Source organism: Chanodichthys erythropterus, chromosome 15 (assembly GCF_024489055.1).
Source record: "Chanodichthys erythropterus isolate Z2021 chromosome 15, ASM2448905v1, whole genome shotgun sequence".
Classification (NCBI taxonomy): domain Eukaryota; kingdom Metazoa; phylum Chordata; class Actinopteri; order Cypriniformes; family Xenocyprididae; genus Chanodichthys; species Chanodichthys erythropterus.
In genome coordinates, this window is record NC_090235.1 from 32,862,338 (window position 1) to 32,884,078 (window position 21,741).

Sequence of the window (21,741 nt, forward strand, 5' to 3'; positions counted from 1 at the left end):
AGAAAGAAAGAAAGAAAGAAAGAAAGAAAGAAAGAAAGAAAGAAAGAAAGAAAGAAAGAAAGAAAGAAAGAAAGAAAGAAAGAAAGAGAGAAAGAGAAAGAAAGAAAGATAACTACATGCATCTGGCTCTGTCTTGGCACTGCAGTGTTTCTCTAACTCAGTGTTTCATACTTCCCCCTCATGATTGTGGCCAGAGCCAAACTCTTTGCCCTTACAGGTTAACCACTATGAAAGCCATGGCTCAAAGGTCTGTTATGGCAGACAGGTCCCAGACCACTGAACCCGATCCAACTGCCCACTCTCAAAGTCCCTGTGGGCGCCTCACAATGAAAGAGCTCCAGGGCCAGAACAACAGTGATGCTTGTTGACGTATGCCTGCTTAAACAAGAGAGTCCTGAAGCCAAGTGGGTATGGACTCATGGGCAGTGAACTTGAGGTGACTAGTGGCGTCAAACAGTATAGTCTGTGTCAGCCTGAGGGTCTGGAAAGACTTTGGGAGGTATGAATTAGGCATAGATCAGGATGGCCTAGTGGTTCAGATTTTGCCAAGAAAGGTTAATTTATACTGTGTGAGGGAAAAAAAAAGTATGACTTTGTTTCTAAAATTAAATAATTGGCTTTTGTTATATAATAAAAAAATTCTTGAAAAATATTTAAGTATTTAATTCTGTAATTTTCTACCCTTTAGAGTTGTGTGGTTTTCCTGAGACCCTGCAATCTGTTCCAGTCTTCAGTGTTACATCCAGCTGTTTCTGAACACAATAATGTATCCTATGTGAAACACATCTGAACTGTCTTGGGCATTACCCTAAATCAGAGTAATATACAGGGCTTCCTTAAGGCAGATTAGCTGTTCAGACAACTCACCCTCTAGTCACTTTTGAAAGTATGTAGTTTCACAGATCACTTGTCTGAATTGCTTGAAGAAAAATGGAGGTTCCCGAAGCTCATTTGTGATTGAATACTTTTGATTATTTGCTTTATCCTTGCCTCACTGTATTAACCAGTCACACTGACCTTATTCTTTTTCCATTCTTAGAAACAGAAGCCCATCAGCATCCAGGGACCCAAACGCGGCATATAACCAAAGGGAGGGGGAAGGAGGATTACAGTATGCCCCGGCTGAAGGTGGCATGCCCCGCTCTCCGTCCGACTACGGACGTGACCCTGGCCGTTCGCCAAGGAGTTCAAGAATGTACAACGAGGTGGGTGATTATCGAGACAGTCGAGGACGCTGGCACTCACAAGGCCAGCGCTTGGACGGCCAGTTAGATGACTATGAACTCCAGAGGCGCCGTGAGGAGGAATACCAGGCCCGATACCGCAGTGACCCCAATCTGGCGCGCTACCCAGTCAAACCCCAGCCCTACGAGGAGCAGATGCGCATCCACGCCCAGGTGTCACGGGCTCGGCATGAGCGGCGCCATAGCGACGTCTCACTTGCTTATACAGAACTTGACGAGCCTCTGCATGGCCCCGGTGTGCGGAAGTCACGCCTCCCTCTTTTGGGAGGCCCGAGTCAACTCTCATACTCTATGGACAGGAGCTCACCGGGACATCGAATGTCAAATCATAGCCCACCAACACCACACCGCAGCCCTGTGCTGGGTGAAAGCTGGCGAGGACTGGCGGAGCCAACTAGGAAACCCATACCCCAACAGCACCACTTGGACCCTAGCTCGGCTATGCGCAGGAATAAACGGGACAAAATGGATAGCATGCTGCGAAATGACTCTCTAAGCTCAGACCAATCCGAATCGGTTCGGCCTCCTCCACCTCGACCCAACCGCAGCAAACGCCTTGGCAAGCTCAGAACCATGGGTAGCTTCAGCAGCTCAGAGGAGGAGTTGGCCACCACGCCAGAGTACACCAGCTGTGAGGATGTGGAGCTGGAGAGCGAGTCCATCAGTGAAAAAGGTAAACGCTGCTTACTGAAAATGAAAATGAAATAATTTCATTGTTGATTAAGAACATTTGCAGTGTTTCTCAGATGTGACTCCTGTTATATCAGTTGCCTAGAAAAAGCTTTACCTTTATGGTAACCTCCATGTTGCTCCAGAGCTGATGGAGCCAGCAGAGAGTTTAATGCTGTTGTATCGATTGTTTTGGGAGACAAATACCAGTGAAACATTGCCTGCATACAAAAGCTGAAAAATGCAGCCTGCATACAGACATAGGAAGGCAACAAGGCATGCCCGAATCCAGTGATTCTGTCACATTCCGTCTGCTGTAATACCTTCATCCGATTGATTTTTGAAAGCAGCGTAGATGTATCCTTTGCTGCCTATATCCCATTATCCTGTACTGAAAGTTGTGGTTGGTGGTCAGTGTATGTGTACATGTATGTTTTTGTATGAATTTTTCAACTTTTGATTTCAGTTCTAGCGAGAAATTAATATTATTATAGTACTGAAGTATTTGCTTGGTTATCACCAAAGCTTGTTCTGTTTTATTGTAGATCAGTAGACTGTTTCCTCAGAAGCCTGTCCGAAATCAGTTTTGTGAGATACCTTTGTGTGCAAACACTGCCTGTGAAGTCATTGCCATTGCCTGAAGTCAGTGCAGAGGCAACAAGTTAGCTGCCTAAGCTTTGAGATGCAGCCATAAACATACAATTACTTAGTGGACCTTAAAGGAATAATCACCAGTCAGTTGAATTTTCCTAGATCTTAAGTTATTTTGGTTACTCTTAATGGGTTATTCTTGGTTCTCCCTCTTTAATAGAAGTCAGTTTTAGCTGATGAATTGTTGCATGCTGGTTGATGAATTGTTGCATGTTTGAAAACAACAGTTGTGCTTAATGCCATTGTACAGTTGAAAGGGTTGTTAAAAGCCAGTGTTGATCATTAAATAGATTTTTGCATTTTTAAGTTATTTAATGATAATTACACCTTATACCGTATGGCTATACCTTAACAGACTTTGAGAGACTCTCAGACTGGGTGTGTGACTAATTGTAACATTCTTGACACAATCACATGGGAAGCTGTAAAATGAGAAGATGAAGTTAAAAGACTTGCTAGGTTGGTAAATCTAAAGTTTTAAATTCTGTGCTATAGAGTTGTTGAGATCAGTTGTAACATGCAATTTATTCTGTGACCTCTCACCTTTAAATTCAGTTTAAAACTGCATTTAAGGTAAAGGAGAATCCACTGATACTGGCAATTACATGGGGTGAGTCACATGACCAGGATTTTAAACCATGGAGGCTGTTTCATTATTCAGACAGGTTTAATTATGTAATGCAAGCTGGGCTGAAGATGCTAGAGTGTGAATGGGAATGATGTGTAAAGCTTCAGAGGACACAGTCTTACATTGCTATTCAGTATTGAGTTGATTTCCATTACCATACAAATTTATACAGCTTTTGCTACAGGACAGTTAAAGTGAGTATTTTACAATGACCTCAAATGACTCAAATGACCCGATGATGTAATGTCCCGTAGATCTGACAAAGAGCTAAGAGCAATCCTTGATGTTTTTTTTATCTATGTCACCACCAGAGGTTTGATCAAAAGAAACAGACAATTATATATTTGCTCTAGTTTATTGGATGAATCCATTGGTTGAAAAAGCTGTCTCTGCTGAAAAATCCAGGCTGGTTTGTGCTGGTTAATGCTGGTGAAGCTGGTCGAACAACACACCCACTTAACATCCTGGGGACCAGCAAATCAGCATTACATGCTGGTCTCAGCATGCAAAAGATACAGTATGTTATACTGGTGGTGACCAGCAATGCTGTGAGTGTTTTTTTCTGATGCATCTTGACTAGAGTTGTCAAAAGTACCGACTTCGGTACCTATCGATTGGTACTGAAATTTTAAAAATGTGATGCTTTGAGCGCTGTTGAATGGATTTTTTAAACACCATTGTGTTGACCCGCTCATCAGTTATGTCTGTGATTGGCTGCAATGATCAATGCACTGCAGCGTTTAAAAGCACATGGAAGTGTTTGAATTTGAAAGTGTTTTGAAAGCAAGAGCAGGAGCGTTTGAAAGCAGGCGCCTATCAGTGAACTGGACCGCGATAATAATCGAGCATGTCTAATCAATTGAATTCATAAAACTTTAACAGCCTTTTTTTTCACAGGGCCCTAAGAAATGTATATATATATATTTTTTTTTTTAATACAAATGCTAGAGTGTGAAATGGCCCTAAACCTCTGTTGTGCAGCACTTTGCTAAAAAAAAAAAGAATTGTTACTTTTTCTTTTTATCACATTTTAAAAGATTATTTTTTACTTGTTACATGTAATCTGACAAAAACGTACACATAGCCTATATAATAACGTTTGCCAAGCCATGTTGGCCAACATGGCTTTGCAAACGATATGTTCGGATAATGTCTTCCTCTGGCATTCCAAAGAAATTTATGCGAGTGGAAAATATTTACTCCCTTCTACCTTGTGCTCTCTGTTCTCTGCGGTGTTTCCTCCTAGCAGCAACAGTTGCAGCCATGCCGCAAAATGGGTTAAGACATACTTTTTTGGGGCGTTAAATAATGGCGCGAATACCAGTAAATTGACAACCGCTAATTTTGGTAAATCGCATTGTGTGATTCATTTAAATACCCATAAATGTTGCGTCTGAAAGGGAAACTCCTACAAATGCATATGCAATAATGTCAGCCGCAAAACAACATTTTTACTAATTTCAGTCAATCCCGGCAGTAGTTTTTTAACGCCAAAAGAGGGTTTGCGCTGGCGCAAGCCATTAGTAAATCTGGCCCTTACAGTTAAAATTAAAACAAGGAACATTAAAACATTCCGTAAAATATAAAGTTTTTATATTATTATTATTATTACTATTATTATTACTGTGAGAAGTACATTCTGTACAATAGTAATATATTTTCTTCAAGTTAAACCAAACTTTTATTTTGAAGACCTTTGAGTTTCTGTTTGCATATGATATGATGATAGTTTTATCGAATGAAATGAGAAATGCTGGTGAAGTGACTCTCAGAGCTGGTCTGAAGAATAAGTTCATGTGTCGTTCATGTCCTTATATAGTGAGACGGCAGATGCTGTATGTGTATAGATGAAACTGATCACCTGCTGCGCTCATTCACACAAAGACAAGCAGAACATGCACAAAACTGTTTAAATGCAGTCTTTTTGAGCTTTAAGATTCACAGACATAAGTTAACACTCAGTTTTTATTTATTCATCCACAATTTGGCAAATTCTGTGACATGCTGCTTTATAATGTAAATTAAAAAAAAATTATGATTGGATTCTGTGATTACATCCACATTTTCTCCATTATGGAAATCATAGGGCCCTAAAAACTATTTTGCGGACCTCACTTTGAGAACCCCTGATATACATGACCCTTTTCAGTATTTCAGTTTGTTCTGTTGTATTTTTTTTTTTCATACCACACGTCATTGCCATTGTTCATTCTTGAAGAAAACTTTTAACTGTAAGGCCGTGTGTCCACCAGAGCGTTTTTAGCCAGCTGAAAACAAGCGTTTTTTTTCCATTGAGACGCTTTGTTGCTATGATACGGCATATCCGGGTCACTGTTACTTATAAATGATTTTGCAGGTAATTTGTTTCAGGCTAAAAATGTTCACACAATGTGGAATTACTTGCTATGTATGTTCGGAGACCAGCAATATTAATTTCTCATCCATTTTGTTTCTGTTTGTTGATGTCGCTGTACAGCAAGAATGTGACAGTTGGTCGGAGTTGTATTTGTCCCGCCCCTCCTCCACTCTGATTGGATGACTGGCTAAAAAATTGACAGTGATGAGCGCAGCGTTTTACTCAAAGTTGAACATTCTTCAACTCGAGGCGACCAGTAAAAAACGGCCAGCTCTCAGCGCTTGAGCGTGAAAAAGACGCTCAGCGCCTCGTTATGCTCTCGCCGTTTAAAAAACGTGGCGTTCCCATTGGAAACAATTGAAAAAGTACGCTAGCAGCTGGAAAAAAATGCTCTGGTGGACACACGGCCTAAGGTGCTTAGATTTACTGTTTTGGACTGCAGCTTAAACATTCAGAATGTATTAAAGAACTATGCATCTGGTGTGCAATAGCTGTGCATTGTCCTACACTGTCAAAATATGTGCTAAAATTTGAGTTGTTTGAACAGTTTGAGTTGCATTAGGATCCGGGTCAGTTTAAAATGAGTGAGAATACAGGAGATTGGATGTCTGAAAACACAACTTTACTCTTTGAAATTCTCATTGATCAGTGGTTGCCTATATCAGAGGGTTTCAGCAAATGTTAAAGTTTTCTGTGCGTGCTTGTTATCCATGTTAGGATACCAGGAAGGGATATGGAATACTACTTTCTTTAATATCCGTGAAGTACCTGTCCTTCCTCTTCCTGCTTTTTCTTCTACCATGCAAGATATGCCCTGTTTTTCTGGCCCCTCCCATAAAAGCTCTGATGTTGTCAGGGTCACAATTAGCTCAATTGGATAAGCCTCTTTGCACAGGAGCAGTCTCGAGAGAGCTCCCCAGAGCCTTTCCTCCATCTGCAGAGGTAGGGATAGGGTCACTTCCATGTCAGAGTTAGAAAGTGAAATTGCACCAGTGCATCTGTCATGGCCACATCTCTACCACAGCTACTTAATGCACTCAAGAGACCACAGTAGAGCAGAATTTTAAAGAATATAGGACACAGGGTGACCCAAAGAGACACTTGCTCCCACCTTCAACCATGCTTATTCTTTACCTCTCTGTTTCAGTTTGCTGTTTAATGGCTAGTTCACACCACCCCAACAAACTCCCAACGAGTGTTTGGTTTTGGAGTTTCAGGGTGATGATAACCTTGTTTGTGTTTCATTAGGCAGTGACTGTTTCCCAAAATTCTCAATCCAACAGCCAACCTTAAACTCTATAGGGTTGCCACAAATCTAGCAGACATTCAGTCACTCCTTCTGATCTTATAAGAGTGCCACACCTCTTGACTGTAGACAGGAAGGAGCTTGATCTCTGACAAGCTTATCCTTCCATCGGGTGCTATTGGACATACGTCAGTCAGTCATTGACAACCCAACCTGGTTGGTTCAAAGTATTCAATTCCCTCCCCACCTGCAAAAAGAGAAAAGGATTTGGTCAAAGTAGCAAACGGGTGGAGGCGCACACCGAGACGCTACGCTGTGTGAAGCCAGGGAAAATGGTGGTAAGTCGATATTTCACCAAAACGTCAACACTTAGATTGGTGACGACCCTGCTGATGTGTTCTTTTGAGTATTTCTCAGTCTCAGTCTTCTTACTAACTTATTTGTTCTCTCTGAACTCTCACTTTTGTGGAAAAGCACCAATGAAAAGGACAGAAAAACTAAAGGAAAGGAATAGGGCTATTGGTTGGGTGCAGGTGATTGAGGCCAATGCTTGCTACCAAGGAGTCATGAGCGAGCTGTAGGGGTTCTGAGAGTCAGAGATCAGCCCGGGAAACTCAGGGAAATAGTCTGTAGTGATGCGGGGACTATGTAGGGCAGGGTGTTTGAGCTGGCTTACAAGAATAACAGTAAGCTCATTATTCTAAGGCATGAACTCCATTTCGTTGCAAGGAGAGAGAGAGGGGGAAAGAACTACACAGTGAGAGGCAATAAAAAAATGGCAAACGTTGGGGTGTAACATCTTCCTTGAAGATCTTTTAAGTACTTGAAGAGCTGCAGTTGAGTACTGGTCGTTGTCCCGGTGGACATGGTTGAGTAAATCAGCTTTGCCGAACTTTAACTTGCCAAGGTTTGGAAGAGGTGGTGTAGCAAAGACGGATTATCAACAATATATTGTGATTACACAGAACAGATTCTTTTTTTCCTGAAGATGCTTGGGACGATCTACACATGAAGCTTCGACGAATGGCAAATGCTTCTGGTTTGTGAGGCATGGTGTATGTTAAAGCAGAAGTAATGTCTACTGAAGTAAGCTTTTACAATGCTCATTCTTTTCATGGTAGAATACAGATACCATTGCTTGTTGGCAGGGATATTGGGAGCAGGATGATGCAATGTTGGCGGCAATAATCAGACTTTTGCAATATTAAAGTTTCTATGCTGTATGGTAGGATACAGTTGTTGTTGGGTTTTTTTTTCATTTATTATAGTGCTTTTGGAATATTGCACCGAATTTGGCTGTTAAAGTTATGGATGCAAAAAAAGCCATATTTTTCATATTTAAACTACAGCTTGGTTTCTTAATCAAAGATATTGTTCCTTTTGTACTGACAGTACAGTCACTGGTAACTATTTTGCACATTTCAAGTGAATCCTATGATGATGGTTTACATAAATGAATCCAGTCCAGCTTGTTTTGTACTGATAAGAAGGTATCAGTACAATATTACTGCATTACAATCCCATCTACTTGCTAACCCTTGTAACCAATTGCAAGTAAAGAGAAGTATTGTCAGATAATAAGTCTACTAGTCATACTGACAAAATGGAAATGTTATAGTTGGAAAAAAAATACTTTTAAAAGTAATGCTTTACTATGTTAAAACTATTTATGTTAATATATTTATAATTGAAAATTTGCACAATATATAATATGTTAAATGTTCCATTATCAAAATTTAACATCACAGCAAAATGCATTTTATGGTATTCTGTACACAGCAGCAAAGAGCAATATCAAACAGCAATGCGTCTTTTAAATGTAATTTAATGTCTGTGTACAACCAACCAGATATAGATTTCTTAACTAAAAACTGAAATGATGCTGTCTAGATGTATGGTAGTCAAGTGATTTACTTCAGTGGAAAACTGTCATATGTTGAGCTAAGAAGCTGATAGAAGCTGTCTTTTTCTTTTTGCCAAATTGTTGTTTTGGTGTTTTGTAGTTTTGGTGTTGGTTTTTATGTAACACTATCAACCATGCTGGTTTTTATGTAACAAATACACCTTTAAAATATATGTATTTGTTGTTTCTTTCCATTTCCTTTTTTTTTTTGAATAAGTAAAAGTGTGTATAAATGTAATATCAATTGCTAATATGTTAATTTAAAGGGATAATTGACCCAAAAATGAAAATTCTGTCATCATTTAGTCACCCTCATGTCGTTCTTAGTCCTGTATGACTTACAGTCTTCTGTTGAATGCAAAAGAGATTTTTTTAAAGAATGCTCTGGGATTTTTCCCGTGTAATTACAATGAATGGGGACCATAAAAGTAGTCTTTATGACATGTGCATTATATTCTAATTGAAACGATAACTTGGGTCTCTTGATTATAGCTTTCATTGATAATCTTCAAATCCATTGAGTCCTTAACCACTGCAATTAAATAATTGAGTCAGTAAGTTTAAATCTTGAATTTTATAATTCCAATTCATTAATAAATGAATTGTGATTTATTTTTGTGAACTAGGGATTGGCACATCAATACTGGAGTATCGATATATATCAAGCTATTTATTTGGTATCGATTGCTATAAAAATAAATCAGTATTAAAAATTACATTAGAAACGTGGGTTTCTGCATCACTTCCAGATGTTTTCAGTACTTTTTTAATGTTTGTGCCAAAATACCACTGACATATTTAGCATGTAACATGGTATTTATTCATTTTATTCATATTTATGTTATAATAAATCACTTTATTATTATTTAATCACAATATTTCTGTAAAATATGACAAAAAAATATTACCTATTAGTACACATTTTTTTTATTTAATTGAGCTCATATTTGCTTTTTGTGTATATATATATTAATAGCCAGTATGTGTTATGTAGATGTGCTTTGCCTTTAAGCGTATTGATCTTTTTTTAACATTATTTTGAAAAACCACATACAATTTAAGAATTAATCAATTTAAATATTGGTATTATGTCCTCTTGGAATTATAAGGTTCTATATATGCATTCTGAGCAATTTTGAGATATTGAGCTTCAAAGATTTTGCATTCCATTCAACTTTGTAGATAGAACCTTTTTGTTTTCTAAATAAAAATTCCCAAAATGTACATAACTTAAAAAAAAAAAAAAAAAAACATCACATAATCTAAATAAGTCACAGAATAAGTCAGATAGAACCTTATTATTCCAAGGGGATGATTAATACCAGTATTGTTAAAATTGAACAAAAATTAGGCATCGTATCAAATTAAAAAAGTTTAGTATCGCCCATCCCTATTGTGAAACAGATCAAGTGATTCATCGAAAAGATCCTGTTCAGAATCATAATTCAAACATTGTGATTTCTATCACAAATGTCCTTTTTGAAACTGAACGTTTCAGTCCCCATTCATTGCGATTGCATGAAACAAAACATGGCTTAGTACATTCTTTAAAATATCTCTTTTTGTGTTTCACGGAAAGTTATACAGGTGTGGATTGACATGAGGGTGTGGAAATGATGCCAGAATGTTCATTTTTGTTGAACTATTCCTTTAAGAGAGCTGTAAGAGGGTGAAAGTGTATGTGTAAATGAATGTTGTATATTTAACACTATAAGTTGATGTGTGTGTGCCCTCTCACTGTGCTGTCCTCAGGAGATATGGATGGTCACTGGTGGGACCATGCGTCTTGGCATAGCGAGGCCTCCTCAATGTCTATGGTGAGGCTTCTGACCCTCTCACCCCATTTCCCCTCGTTTAATTCACCTCTGCATGTTTTGTTTCTCCTCCTTTTTTATATCATCCGTAACTTTTAGGCAACATTCAAAGGGGAAAAAGAAAAACAAATGAGCAGGCATATTTTTTGGACGCCAGTTATGCCCTGTCTGAGAGGCAAAAGACAGTGGTGCGATTTTGGGAATGCTCTCACGACGAAGACGTGGAGTGGTGCGAGCCGCAGGTCAAAGATTCAGGGGTTGACACGTGCAGTAGCACCACGCTAAACGAGGAGCATAGCCATAGCGACAAGGTACTGAGACGACTTCCTGCCGCCTGCCTCTCGCTTCCTGTGACTGACCTGCTCGACACTCTCACTGTCTGTTTCTACCCCTAGAGGGTTTTCTACTCTAATCATGCCTCTCAGAAGAGAGGAGAACCCCCTTGTTTGCTTGGCTCCACTATCTTCTGGCTGAAAAGTCATAGCGCATCCTAACACACAGAAAGATGAATGACAAACTTCCTGACACTGTTTGCTCCATATGCTGCATGCTTCTCGATGCGGACAGACGCTCCATTCTGATTGCAAACCTGTTTTCCTCACTTGGTCACGTTACCTTCTCACACTGTTTCCTCCTTTGGGATTTTTTCCACACAATCCTTCAGTCTCAGCTTAAACACAGGGATAGACTAGTGTGGGAATCAATCTTGCACTAAGCAGTTGTTTTTCTTTTCCCCTTTTCACTGTCTCATTCTTCATGCTGCCCTTTCCTACCCTGTATTTTGTTTTTGTTTGTTCACCACGTCTTTCACAATAGTGAATAGAAGTAGCTTGCTACATCCATACTGCTTGAGGGTGTGAGAGCAGTTTACTTTGCTTTTGTCTTTGATTAATGGATTGATCTAGATCAGTGCTTCTCAACTGGTTTTGCTTCAACTGGTTCAAAAATGTCCTTTTGACATTGTTTTGCGACATTTTGCGATGAAGCAAAAAGCATGTAAGATTAAGTTTTATTCTCAAATTCTAACCACAAAATGTAATGAGACATTTTGTTAATGGTTTGGTTTATATTTCTGCTGCATTGCTCTTCACAGTAAAGCCTTATTTGTCAAAAATCCCCCTCTACGTATATTAAGCATTAAATATCTTCTGACTGTTTCGCATTCGGGTTGGACAGAGTTTGGTTGTCGCTGGACACTTTTGTCTAATAGCAACCTTCCTACACAGCAAAAGAACTCCGCGGCGGATCGGCCTCAGAGGTATAGCGGCTTCCGGACCGTATCCTCGAACTGACCCATTTCGGCGCGCAGTGACAGATCCGCAACGAAGGCCCCGCAAATTGATACCACCATTACAGTAAAGGCGCATGCGCGTCCACGGATCCGACATTGGGTCCGTTCAGGATCCGCTGATTGACTGTAGAATTTACGGCGCTGACCGGAGGCAGAGCTGATCCTCTGGCCGGTGCCAAAACGAATGTGACGACAAGGTTTGGACAAGTCACGCAGGTTTGGACTTGAATGCGGATCCACCTAGGAGTCTCCTGCTGTGTGGGTTTCCATGTTAGAAAATCTGTCTAATTTTACTAGTAAGTGAACAACCAAGTCACTGAAGAATCTATACTAAAAACGATGAATTTGTGCAAAAATTGTAACGTTTTATTGGATGTACAGCCTTCATTGTCAAAAACAAAATATAAATTGGTAATTCTATTTTTTTCTTTTTATTATTTGCATTGAAAAGGAGCTGTCTTCATCCCATACTATAAACCATGCCAACTAAAAATTGTTTGCATTTAATTTTGTTTTAATAAAATGAATAGTTCTGCTTCTTAAAGGGTTAGTTCACCCAAAAATGAAAATTCTGTCAGTAATTACTCACCCTCATGTCGTTCCTCAACCATAAGTCCTTTGTTCATTTTCGGAACACAAATGAAGATATTTTTCATAAAATCTGATAGCTGTGAAGGCCTGCATTGCCAGCAACACAATTAACACTTTCAATGCCCAGAAAGCTACTAAAGATTTATTTAAAACAGTTCATGTGACTACAGTGGTTCAACCTTAATGTTATGAAGCGACGAGAATACTTTTTGTGCGCAAAATAACGACTTTATACAACAATATCTAGTGATGGCCGATTTCAAAACACTGCTTCATGAAGCTTCGAAGCTTTACGAATCTTTTGTTTCGAATCGGTGGTTTGGAGCGTGTATTAAACTGCCAAAGTCATGCCACCCAGTGGTGAACCATTAAAATTTCAAAACACTGTAACAAAGCCTTGTTTACTGAAATCATGTGACTTTGGCAGTTTGATACGCGCTCCAAACCACTGATTCGAAACAAAAGATTCATAAAGCTTCATGAAGCAATGTTTTGAAATCGCCCATCACTAGATATTGTTGAATAAAGTTGTTATTTTGTTTTTTGCGCACAAAAATTATTCTCGTCACTTCATAACATTAAGATTGAACAACTGTAGTGAAATGAACTGTATTAAATAAGTCGCTTTTTGGGCATTGAAAGTGTTAATTGTCTTGCTGGCAGTGCAGGCCTCACTGAGTCATCAGATTTTATCAAAAATATCTTAATTTGTGTTCCGAAGATAAACGAAGGTCTTAAGGGTGAGTACATGAAGGTGAGTAAATAATGACAGAATTTTCATTTTTGGGTGAACTAACCCTTTAATCATGATTGGTTGACTTGCATTCTAAGATATAAAATGCTGTATAAACACACTTGTGACATCATTACGTACGTATTACTGTACAGCTCTGCTCCGGATTGTGCCTATAGCTGTTCTAAAATCACTGTAAACCACGGGTTCTTGGGGCTTATTGCTTTAATCTAATAATATCTGCCCTATGAGAACAGCATTGTGATCCACCAGTTGAGAACTGCTGATCTAGTTCACTACTGTGAGTTGCTGTGCACAGAATTGTGTGCTTGATATCTCTCACCCTGTCCTGTCTATTGTGTCTGTACTTGATGAACGCGCAAACCGTCCCCTACAGGGTGTAAAATTATTTTGAAGACAATTACTTTTATGCTGTTAGCAAATGCCAAGACTCTGTCATCATTTACTCTCCCTCATGTTGTTCCAGACCTGTATGACTTTTTTCCCCTCTGTGGAACACAACAGAAGATGTACTGCAGGATGTTTAGAGTGCTCTTATTCATAATGGGGATTGAGGCTCAAACAATGGCAAAAAACATGTACTGTACCAAAGAGTGGTCTATACAAATAATTTTATATTTTCCAAGTTAAGCCATACAGTAGCTATGAGTGCGGAACAAGTCACCAATTTTTACAAAGTTTGTAAAAATATGCAATAATGTAAATACTGTTAATAGCTGATTATCTTCTCCTTCCTAGCAGCCCTTAAGCATCATTCATTTCAAATATGGTGCAAAGTTTAACACCAGTGTTTCAAGATAATAAGGGGTCATTTAAACTACGCCATTTTCAACTATAAATGGAAAACTTTTTATGTGTTTTGGCTGTTAATTTACACAACAACGCATAATGGCTAGCATAAAACGCAAGCTTTTGAAAACAGTGTAAGTTTAAAAGTGTAAGTTTTTGAAAACGATACCGTTGTCGTCTCCATGTAAACTACAAAAACACGTGAAAATGGTGACGTCATGCTCATGCATATTACATGTTCAGTCTATAGGCGTTTCTTTACAAAGTGACATTGCCAATTACTGTCCTGGCATGCATAATACAGCGTTTTTAGTTGCTTTTTAGTTGCGGATCCGTTTGACAGATTGTCAAATGTGAAGAATAAACATTTCCGTTTTTAGAACATTGTTGTCGTGTAAACTTACCCTAGCTAGAAAGACAAAGAAAATGTATGTCATAAATATAAAAACATAATTATGTTGAATTTGGCACTGCATGTCTTGATGCCGTATGAAGTGCATCTAAGTGTATAATAGATTTGAGAACTACAGAGGATGGGAACTTTTTCAGGCTTTTCTTTATAATATTGGTTTATGACATGAGAGTAAGAAAATGATGATGGGATTTTCCATTTTGTGTGAATTATTTCTTTAAATACTGTAAATTTTATGGTATTTATTGCTTTTATATATTCCTCATGACAGGATTCACAAAAAAATATCCTTTTTAAGTCAACATGAAATGTGTGTTCCTGCTCTTATCATTTCTGCATGTTATTCCAAATATAAAAAAATGAATGGATAACTCCATTCTGCTCTATAATGCCAACATATCATGACTCAATCAATTCTCAAAATTTCACTGGAATATATGATTAAAAAAGTAAAATAGGTTGTGAATGTATTTCATGTTGACTAAAACGATACCTTATTTTTATGTCACACCTTTGGATGGTTTGTGTCTTCAGCAAATAAGAGTTCATCCTCCTCCTCTAATTTCCCCGAGCCTGTAAGTGTGTGTGTGTAATGTGCAGTGTGGATGCTTGCATAAAAACCAAAGGTGTATTGCCACTTTGACCCCATAGCACCCGGTGACATGGCAGCCATCCAAAGATGGAGAGCGCCTTATAGGGCGGATAGTGCTAAACAAGCGGATGAAAGATGGCACAGTGCCCAGAGACACGGGGGCACTGCTGGGCCTCAAGGTAAGTGATTTCAAAACACTGTCAAACTTCACTCGTTAAAAGCAATGCTAATAACCCTAGATGTGATCATAAGAGAACTAGCTTCATACACAATACTGCAGGTTTTACTTTCTCTTAATGATTTGAACTTTGACTTTTGTCACAATATTGTGCACTGAATTTGAGTTCTTGTATTATAAATTGGTTACTAATGGTCCATTACACTCAAAACAGTACCCATTCCCACTATTACTAAAAGTTTGCCCACTCACTGTCTTTCAGCCATTATCTGGGTACATTTCTGTGAATAGGAAGAAATTTCCCCTGGACAAATGGTTTAGCATTAATTGTGTGGGAGTTTTTGCTCTGTTTTCTCATTTGTGTATTTCCTTTAGTGAATGGGGTGTTTAAACAACACATAAAATGCATGCAAATAAACAACGCTATCATTACGTTCATTCTTAGTAATCATAATTGTTTCTCTATGGCAGAGGTCAAACTTTCAGTAGTTAAAATCCACATAAATAATCACCTTTCCGAGTCTTTATATTGAGAAAAAAAGGCATTTCTTGTAAAATATAACTAATATAAATATAACAAATTGCTTTGCCTTTTGTCTGTGTTGCAGGTCGTGGGAGGGAAGATGACAGAGTCTGGCAGACTTTGTGCTTTCATCACGAAGGTGAAGAGAGGAAGTCTAGCAGACACTGTCGGCCATCTCCGACCAGGTGAACACCTCTGTTCAGACCACAATTAAATACATTTCTTTTAATACTTCAGCGTCTTTGGCTATTATCACACTTTAGAGTGTGCAAGTGTGCAATCAAGATTTTTACACATTTTTTTAGCTTAGTTCACAAAAAAAAAAAAGAAAAAAAAAAGAAATGAAAAGTAACCCTTATATGGATTACTTTTACAATATCTTTATGAAATTTAGGATTGAAAGTTTTGATGGAATAAGCTTTCAATGGAGGGACAGAAATCTCTTAGGTTTCATGAAAAATTTCTTAATTTGTGCTTTGACTAAACCGCTAGATTCATTTGGATTACTTCTACAATGTCTAAATTAACTTTTTGAATATTTAAACTTTGGTTGAATGGAATTTCAATGGAGGGACAGAAATCTCTTAATTTGTGTTTCATTTGTGTTTTGATTAAACCGCTTTGGATTACATTTACAATGTCTTTCTAAATATTTTGAAGCATCAAAGTTTTGGTTACATGGTCTTCCAATGTAGGTCTCATGATTTTAGAATGACATAAGAGTGAGTAAGGATGACAGAATTAAATTTTTTGGGTGAATCCTTTTATGTTAACTTTATCATTTGTCCAAAGTATGTTGGTTTAAGTGGAGATAATATTCTATATTGTAGACATCCTGTGTTGTATCCGTCCTCAGGTGATCAGGTTCTGGAGTGGAACGGGAGAGTCTTGCAGGGAGCCACATTCAAGGAAGTTTACAATATTATTCTAGAATCCAAGCCAGAGCCCCAGGTGGAGCTGGTGGTCTCACGGCCCATTGGGTGAGTTAAAGCGGGTGATGGATTATTACTCAATATGTCAGTTCAGGGACACAGAGCACATTTTCTTTGACAATGGAGATTTATGAAGAAGAATAGCCTGTGGTAGCTCAACATATGAATGCTTATATTCACATACACACACACAGAAAGTTAAACATTCACGATTTGAAATGAAAGTCCTGCTTCAGGTCTGTGTTATTGGAGAACAGCTTGACATGCTTTGAAATTATTGTTTGTGTCTTTCAAAATGCTAGGCAATTTTCCCCCTTAAAGCCATTAAGAGTCTAGCAGCAGCATGGTCAGATGCTCAGATTAACTTTGTAGAGATGGGCAATATATCAGGAATGCATTTAATATTGTTTTGATGGCAATATAGAGTAAAATGACTCAGCATTGTAAATATTTAATCTTTTTTTTTATCTTTTTATTTGGTTATAACCTATTGTATTTCCTAAAACAAGTGCCAAGCCAGTTATGTGCTTTGAGATGTTTTAATGTCATCTCTGATTTTAACCTCAGTAGCAAAAGTGCAGACAGGCATCGGAAGTTTGATTCAATCATTCTGTTAATCATTTAAATATTCAAGGCGCCTTCACTCAAAAATGGCATTTGCTTTAGAATGTTTTTGTAAAAATATACAGTATATTTAGGTAAAGTTTATAATTGAATCTGCTTGACAAAAATGGCTATTTGGTTGAAATGATTGTTTAAAACTATTTCAGAGAAAATATCAAAATTTATATTTAAAATGGTCAAAGCCTGATATTTTAGCTATATCACCCAGCCCAATTACCTTCTCACATATTCACATATGCTTTCCATTAAAATGCTCTTCGATTTTTCCTTGTAGAGATGTCCCTAGAATACCAGAGAGCACACATGGGCAACTTGAATCAAGTAAGTTTAGTTGGTTTTGATGTACTTTATAATAAAACACATCGATACTTTAGCATTGTTGTAGCTAGCAGGAGGATACAGAAAGTATCTAAGCCTTCTTTACTTCTTTTTCAGGTTCAAGTTCCTTTGAATCCCAAAAAATGGGTCCCTCCATCTCTGTCACGTCCCCCATGAGTCCTGGCATGCACCGGGAAACCCCTCAGTATCTGTCTGGACAGCTCTCAGTGAGTACCAGCATGTGTTCAAATGCTCTGACTGATTTTTGACGTATCTCTAGACTTCTTTTGCTTGTCTTTGGCCACTCGACTCAAGGTTTCTCTGATGAAATGGTGCTAGCTTTGATGTTTAGCAATTATTTCACTACATCTTTAGGGAGTTTGCCAGCACACACTGTTCATTCACACAGATATTGGCTCAGATCTAAAGAACCAAGGGGTTATAGTAGATAAGATGCTATAAGGCCTTAAAAGAGTATGTGCGTAGTTGACAAATGGACATGGACTTCTTTTTTCAACATAGTTAATTAATCTCTTATTCAAAAGTTTGGGGTCAATACGTTTTTTTTTTTTTTTGTTTTTTTTAAATCTGTTTATTCAGCAAAGATGCATTACATTGATCAAAAGTGACAATACAAACATTTATTAAATTAAACAAAAAATGTCTATTTCAAATGAATGCTGTTCTTCTGAAGTTTTCTATTCATCAAAGAATCCTGAAAAAATATCATGGTTTTAACATTGATAATAATAATAAATGTTTCTTGAGCAACAAATCAGCATATTAAAATGATTTCTGAAGAATCATGCGACACTGAAGACTGGAGTAATGATGCTGAAAATCCATTTTTTTTCTATCACAAGAATAAATTACATTTTCAGATATATTAAAAAATAAAACACTTATTTTAAATTGTAATAATATTTCTCAAACTTTTGAACTGTAGTCTATTATAAGCATAAGGAAAATAGCATGTTTACAAATGCATTTTTGAAAATACATATACTTCAAATGAGTTCATAAATACTGCATGCCAACTAATTATAATACCATGTAAAAAATGTACTTTTTAACTAGAGTGTAGTATGTCACACTGCAGAACAGAAAACATTACAATCTAGTTCCACATAAATGTTACACATTTTATTAACAGTAGGAGTTAAAACTCTCCCTCTTTCTAATTTACAAGCATAAAATTTACTACCTTTTGATGTCCTAATTATCAAAATGTTTGAGGATTCACAGGAGATTGCTCATTTAGAAATAGAATTTGTAAGTCATGACAAGATTGTAATTTTATAACATTTTGAGCACAATATATAACTTAATGACTTGATATAACTTGAAAATAGACCCTAATTAGGTTGTGCCGGTGTGTTATAATTGTACTTCTGTTCTCACAGTTCATTTTGATATTTGTATTTCAGGTTTGTGGAATGTTAAATGTTACAATCATTAGAATATAATTTGAATAGATAATTTTATGTTAAAATCTGTGTTCGTTGCTGTGATGTTTAAGAGTTAGTTCACCCAAAAATGAAAATCATCCCATGATTTACTCACCCTCAAGCCATCCTAAGTGTATATGACTATCATCTTTCAGATGAACACAAATATCCTTGCTCCTCCAAGCTTTGTAATGGTTGTAAACCATTATAACCATTATAAAGCTTGGAGGAGCAAGGATATATTTAAAGGGTTAGTTCACCCCAAAATGAAATTTCTGTCATTAATTACTCACCCTCATGTCGTTCCACACCCGTAAGACCTTTGTTCATAAGAACACAATTAAAGATATTTTTGATGAAATCCGAGGGTATCTGATCCACACATAGGGCCCTATTTTAACGATCTAAACGCAAAGTGTAAAGCGCACGGCGCAGGTGCACTCAGGGCGTGTCCAAATCCACTTTTGCTATTTTAACGACGGAAAGACGGTCCGTGTGCCGGGGCACATTTTTGAAATGGGTTGTCCCTATTCTCTTAATGAGTAATGGGCGTAACGTTCAATAAACCAATCAGAGTGTCATCTCCCATTCCCTTTAAGAGCGAGATGCGCTCGTGCCATGGCGGATTGCTATTTACATGGTGGAATTTGTTGGCGGAAAAGCTGAACGCTTTTCAAGCGAAGAAACCGATCTGCTCGTGCGCGAAGTTAAACGTTTAGTTAGAAGGTAAACGAAGTTACATTTTTATATTTATGTAGCCTACACAATAATATTCTTTTACACTGTAATCCTTTTGTTTTTAATATTTGGCATGTTTGTGTGATGCGCATCCCTGTGTGTAATAAGCAAAGTCGACGCGCCCAGAGGCGCAGTTTCTACCAACGCGGTCTAACAAAAAAATATTGCGCCATTGGCTTTAGACTTTAGACAAGGTTTGAGTTGGTCTATGGCGCAGTCTATTTTCAGCTCCTTAAAATAGCAATGCGCCGGCAATGCGGCTGAACACACCTCTTTTTTAGACCAGCACGCCCATGGGCGCACTAACTGGCGCAAATGCATTTACTAATTTAAGGACGTGGCGCTGAACGGGAAAACGCGAACGGCGCCGGACGCAAACTAGCAAACACACTTGCGCTGCGCCTTGCATCGCATTGCGCCAGGTGTATTATAGGGCCCATAGACAGCAATGTCATTGCACCTTTTGAAGTCCAGAAAGGTAGTTAAAAACATGGTTAAAATAGTCAACGTGACTACAGTGGTTCAACCTTAAAGGTGCCCTAGATTAAAAAATTGAATTTACCTCGGCATAATTAATTAACAAGAGTTCAGTACATGGAAAAGACATACAGTGTGTCTCAAACTCCATTGTTTCCTCCTTCTTATATAAATCTCATTTGTTTAAAAGACCTCCGAAGAACAGGCGAATCTCAACATAACACTGACTGTTACGTCACTGTTACGCCCCCAATATTTGCATATGCCAGCCCATGTTCCCAACATTATGAAAGGCATTACACAAGGGCAGGCAGTATTAACGTCTGGATCTGTGCACAGCTGAATCATAAGACTAGGTAAGCAAGCAAGGACAATAGCAAAAATGGCAGATGGAGCAATAATAACTGACATGATCCATAATATCATGATATTTTTAGTGATATTTGTAAATTGTCTTTCTAAATGTTTCGTTAGCATGTTGCTAATGTACTGTTAAATGTGGTTAAAGTTACCATCGTTTATTACTGTATTCATGGAGACAAGAGAGCCGTCGCTATTTTCATTTTTAAACACTTGCAGTCTGTATAATGCATAAACACAACTTCATTCTTTATAAATCTCTCCAACAGTGTACCATTAGCCGTTAGCCACAGAGCATAGCCTCAAACTCATTCAAAATCAAATGTAAAAATCAAAATAAACACTGTACTTACGCGATTAGACATGCTGCATGACGAACACTTTGTAAAGATCCATTTTGAAGGTTATATTAGCTGTGTGAACTTTTTTTATGTTGTTTAAGGAATTCTCGAGCTCTTGGGGCGTGGAGCACGAGAATTAAAGGGGCCACACACCCTGAATCGGCTCATTTCTAATTATGCCCCAAAATGGTCAGTTAAAAAAACGAATTAAAAAAAAATCTATGGGGTATTTTGAGCTGAAACTTCAGACACATTCAGGGGACACCTTAGACTTATATTACATCTTTTAAAAAAAAGTTCTAGGGCACCTTTAATGTTATGAAGCGACAAGAATACTTTTTGTGCACAAAAAACAAAACAAAAATAACGACTTTATTCAACAATTTGAATCATTGTCATACGCTGTGAAATCAGTGCATGCTTCCTTATTTACATCCGAATGCCGGCTTATTATTGGCCGGATCCTGTGTCAGCATCACATGCATGCATCGTGCTGCTCATGTGTTCAGCTTCAGCCAATAGTGAGTTGGCGTTCGGACATAAACAAGGAAGCCTGCACTGAGTTCACTACATATGACAACGGTTTAAATTGTTGAATAAAGTCGTTATTTTTGTTTTGTTTTTGTGCACAAAAAGTATTCTCGTCGCTTCATAACATTAAGGTTGAACCACTGTAGTCACATTGACTATTTTAACCATGGTTTCAACTACCTTTCTGGACGTTGCTGCCTTTGTGAGGATCAGATACCCTTGGATGTCATCAAAAAAATCTCAATTTGTGTTCCTAAGATGAACGAAGGTCTCAGTAAGTGAGTAATTAATGACAGAAATTTCATTTTTGGGTGAATTAACCTTTTTAATA

At 37.8% G+C, this 21,741-nt stretch overlaps 1 protein-coding gene across 9 annotated transcripts in view; it reads left to right on the plus strand.

The window, feature by feature from the left end:
• rims2b (regulating synaptic membrane exocytosis 2b) overlaps window positions 1–21,741 on the plus strand; it is a 175,980-nt gene that overhangs the window by 70,801 nt on the left and 83,438 nt on the right. For 7 of the 9 annotated variants that reach the window (XM_067361804.1, XM_067361806.1, XM_067361807.1 and 4 more), the window contains 7 exons: window positions 1,040–1,917; window positions 10,611–10,822; window positions 15,000–15,119; window positions 15,727–15,826; window positions 16,498–16,621; window positions 17,472–17,518; window positions 17,633–17,742. In XM_067361804.1, coding sequence (XP_067217905.1) covers window positions 1,040–1,917; window positions 10,611–10,822; window positions 15,000–15,119; window positions 15,727–15,826; window positions 16,498–16,621; window positions 17,472–17,518; window positions 17,633–17,742 — 1,591 coding nt within the window. Of the gene's footprint in view, window positions 1–1,039; window positions 1,918–10,449; window positions 10,515–10,610; window positions 10,823–14,999; window positions 15,120–15,726; window positions 15,827–16,497; window positions 16,622–17,471; window positions 17,519–17,632; window positions 17,743–21,741 lie in introns of all 9 variants that reach the window. The other 2 variants (XM_067361808.1, XM_067361809.1) reach the window with 1 other exon arrangement.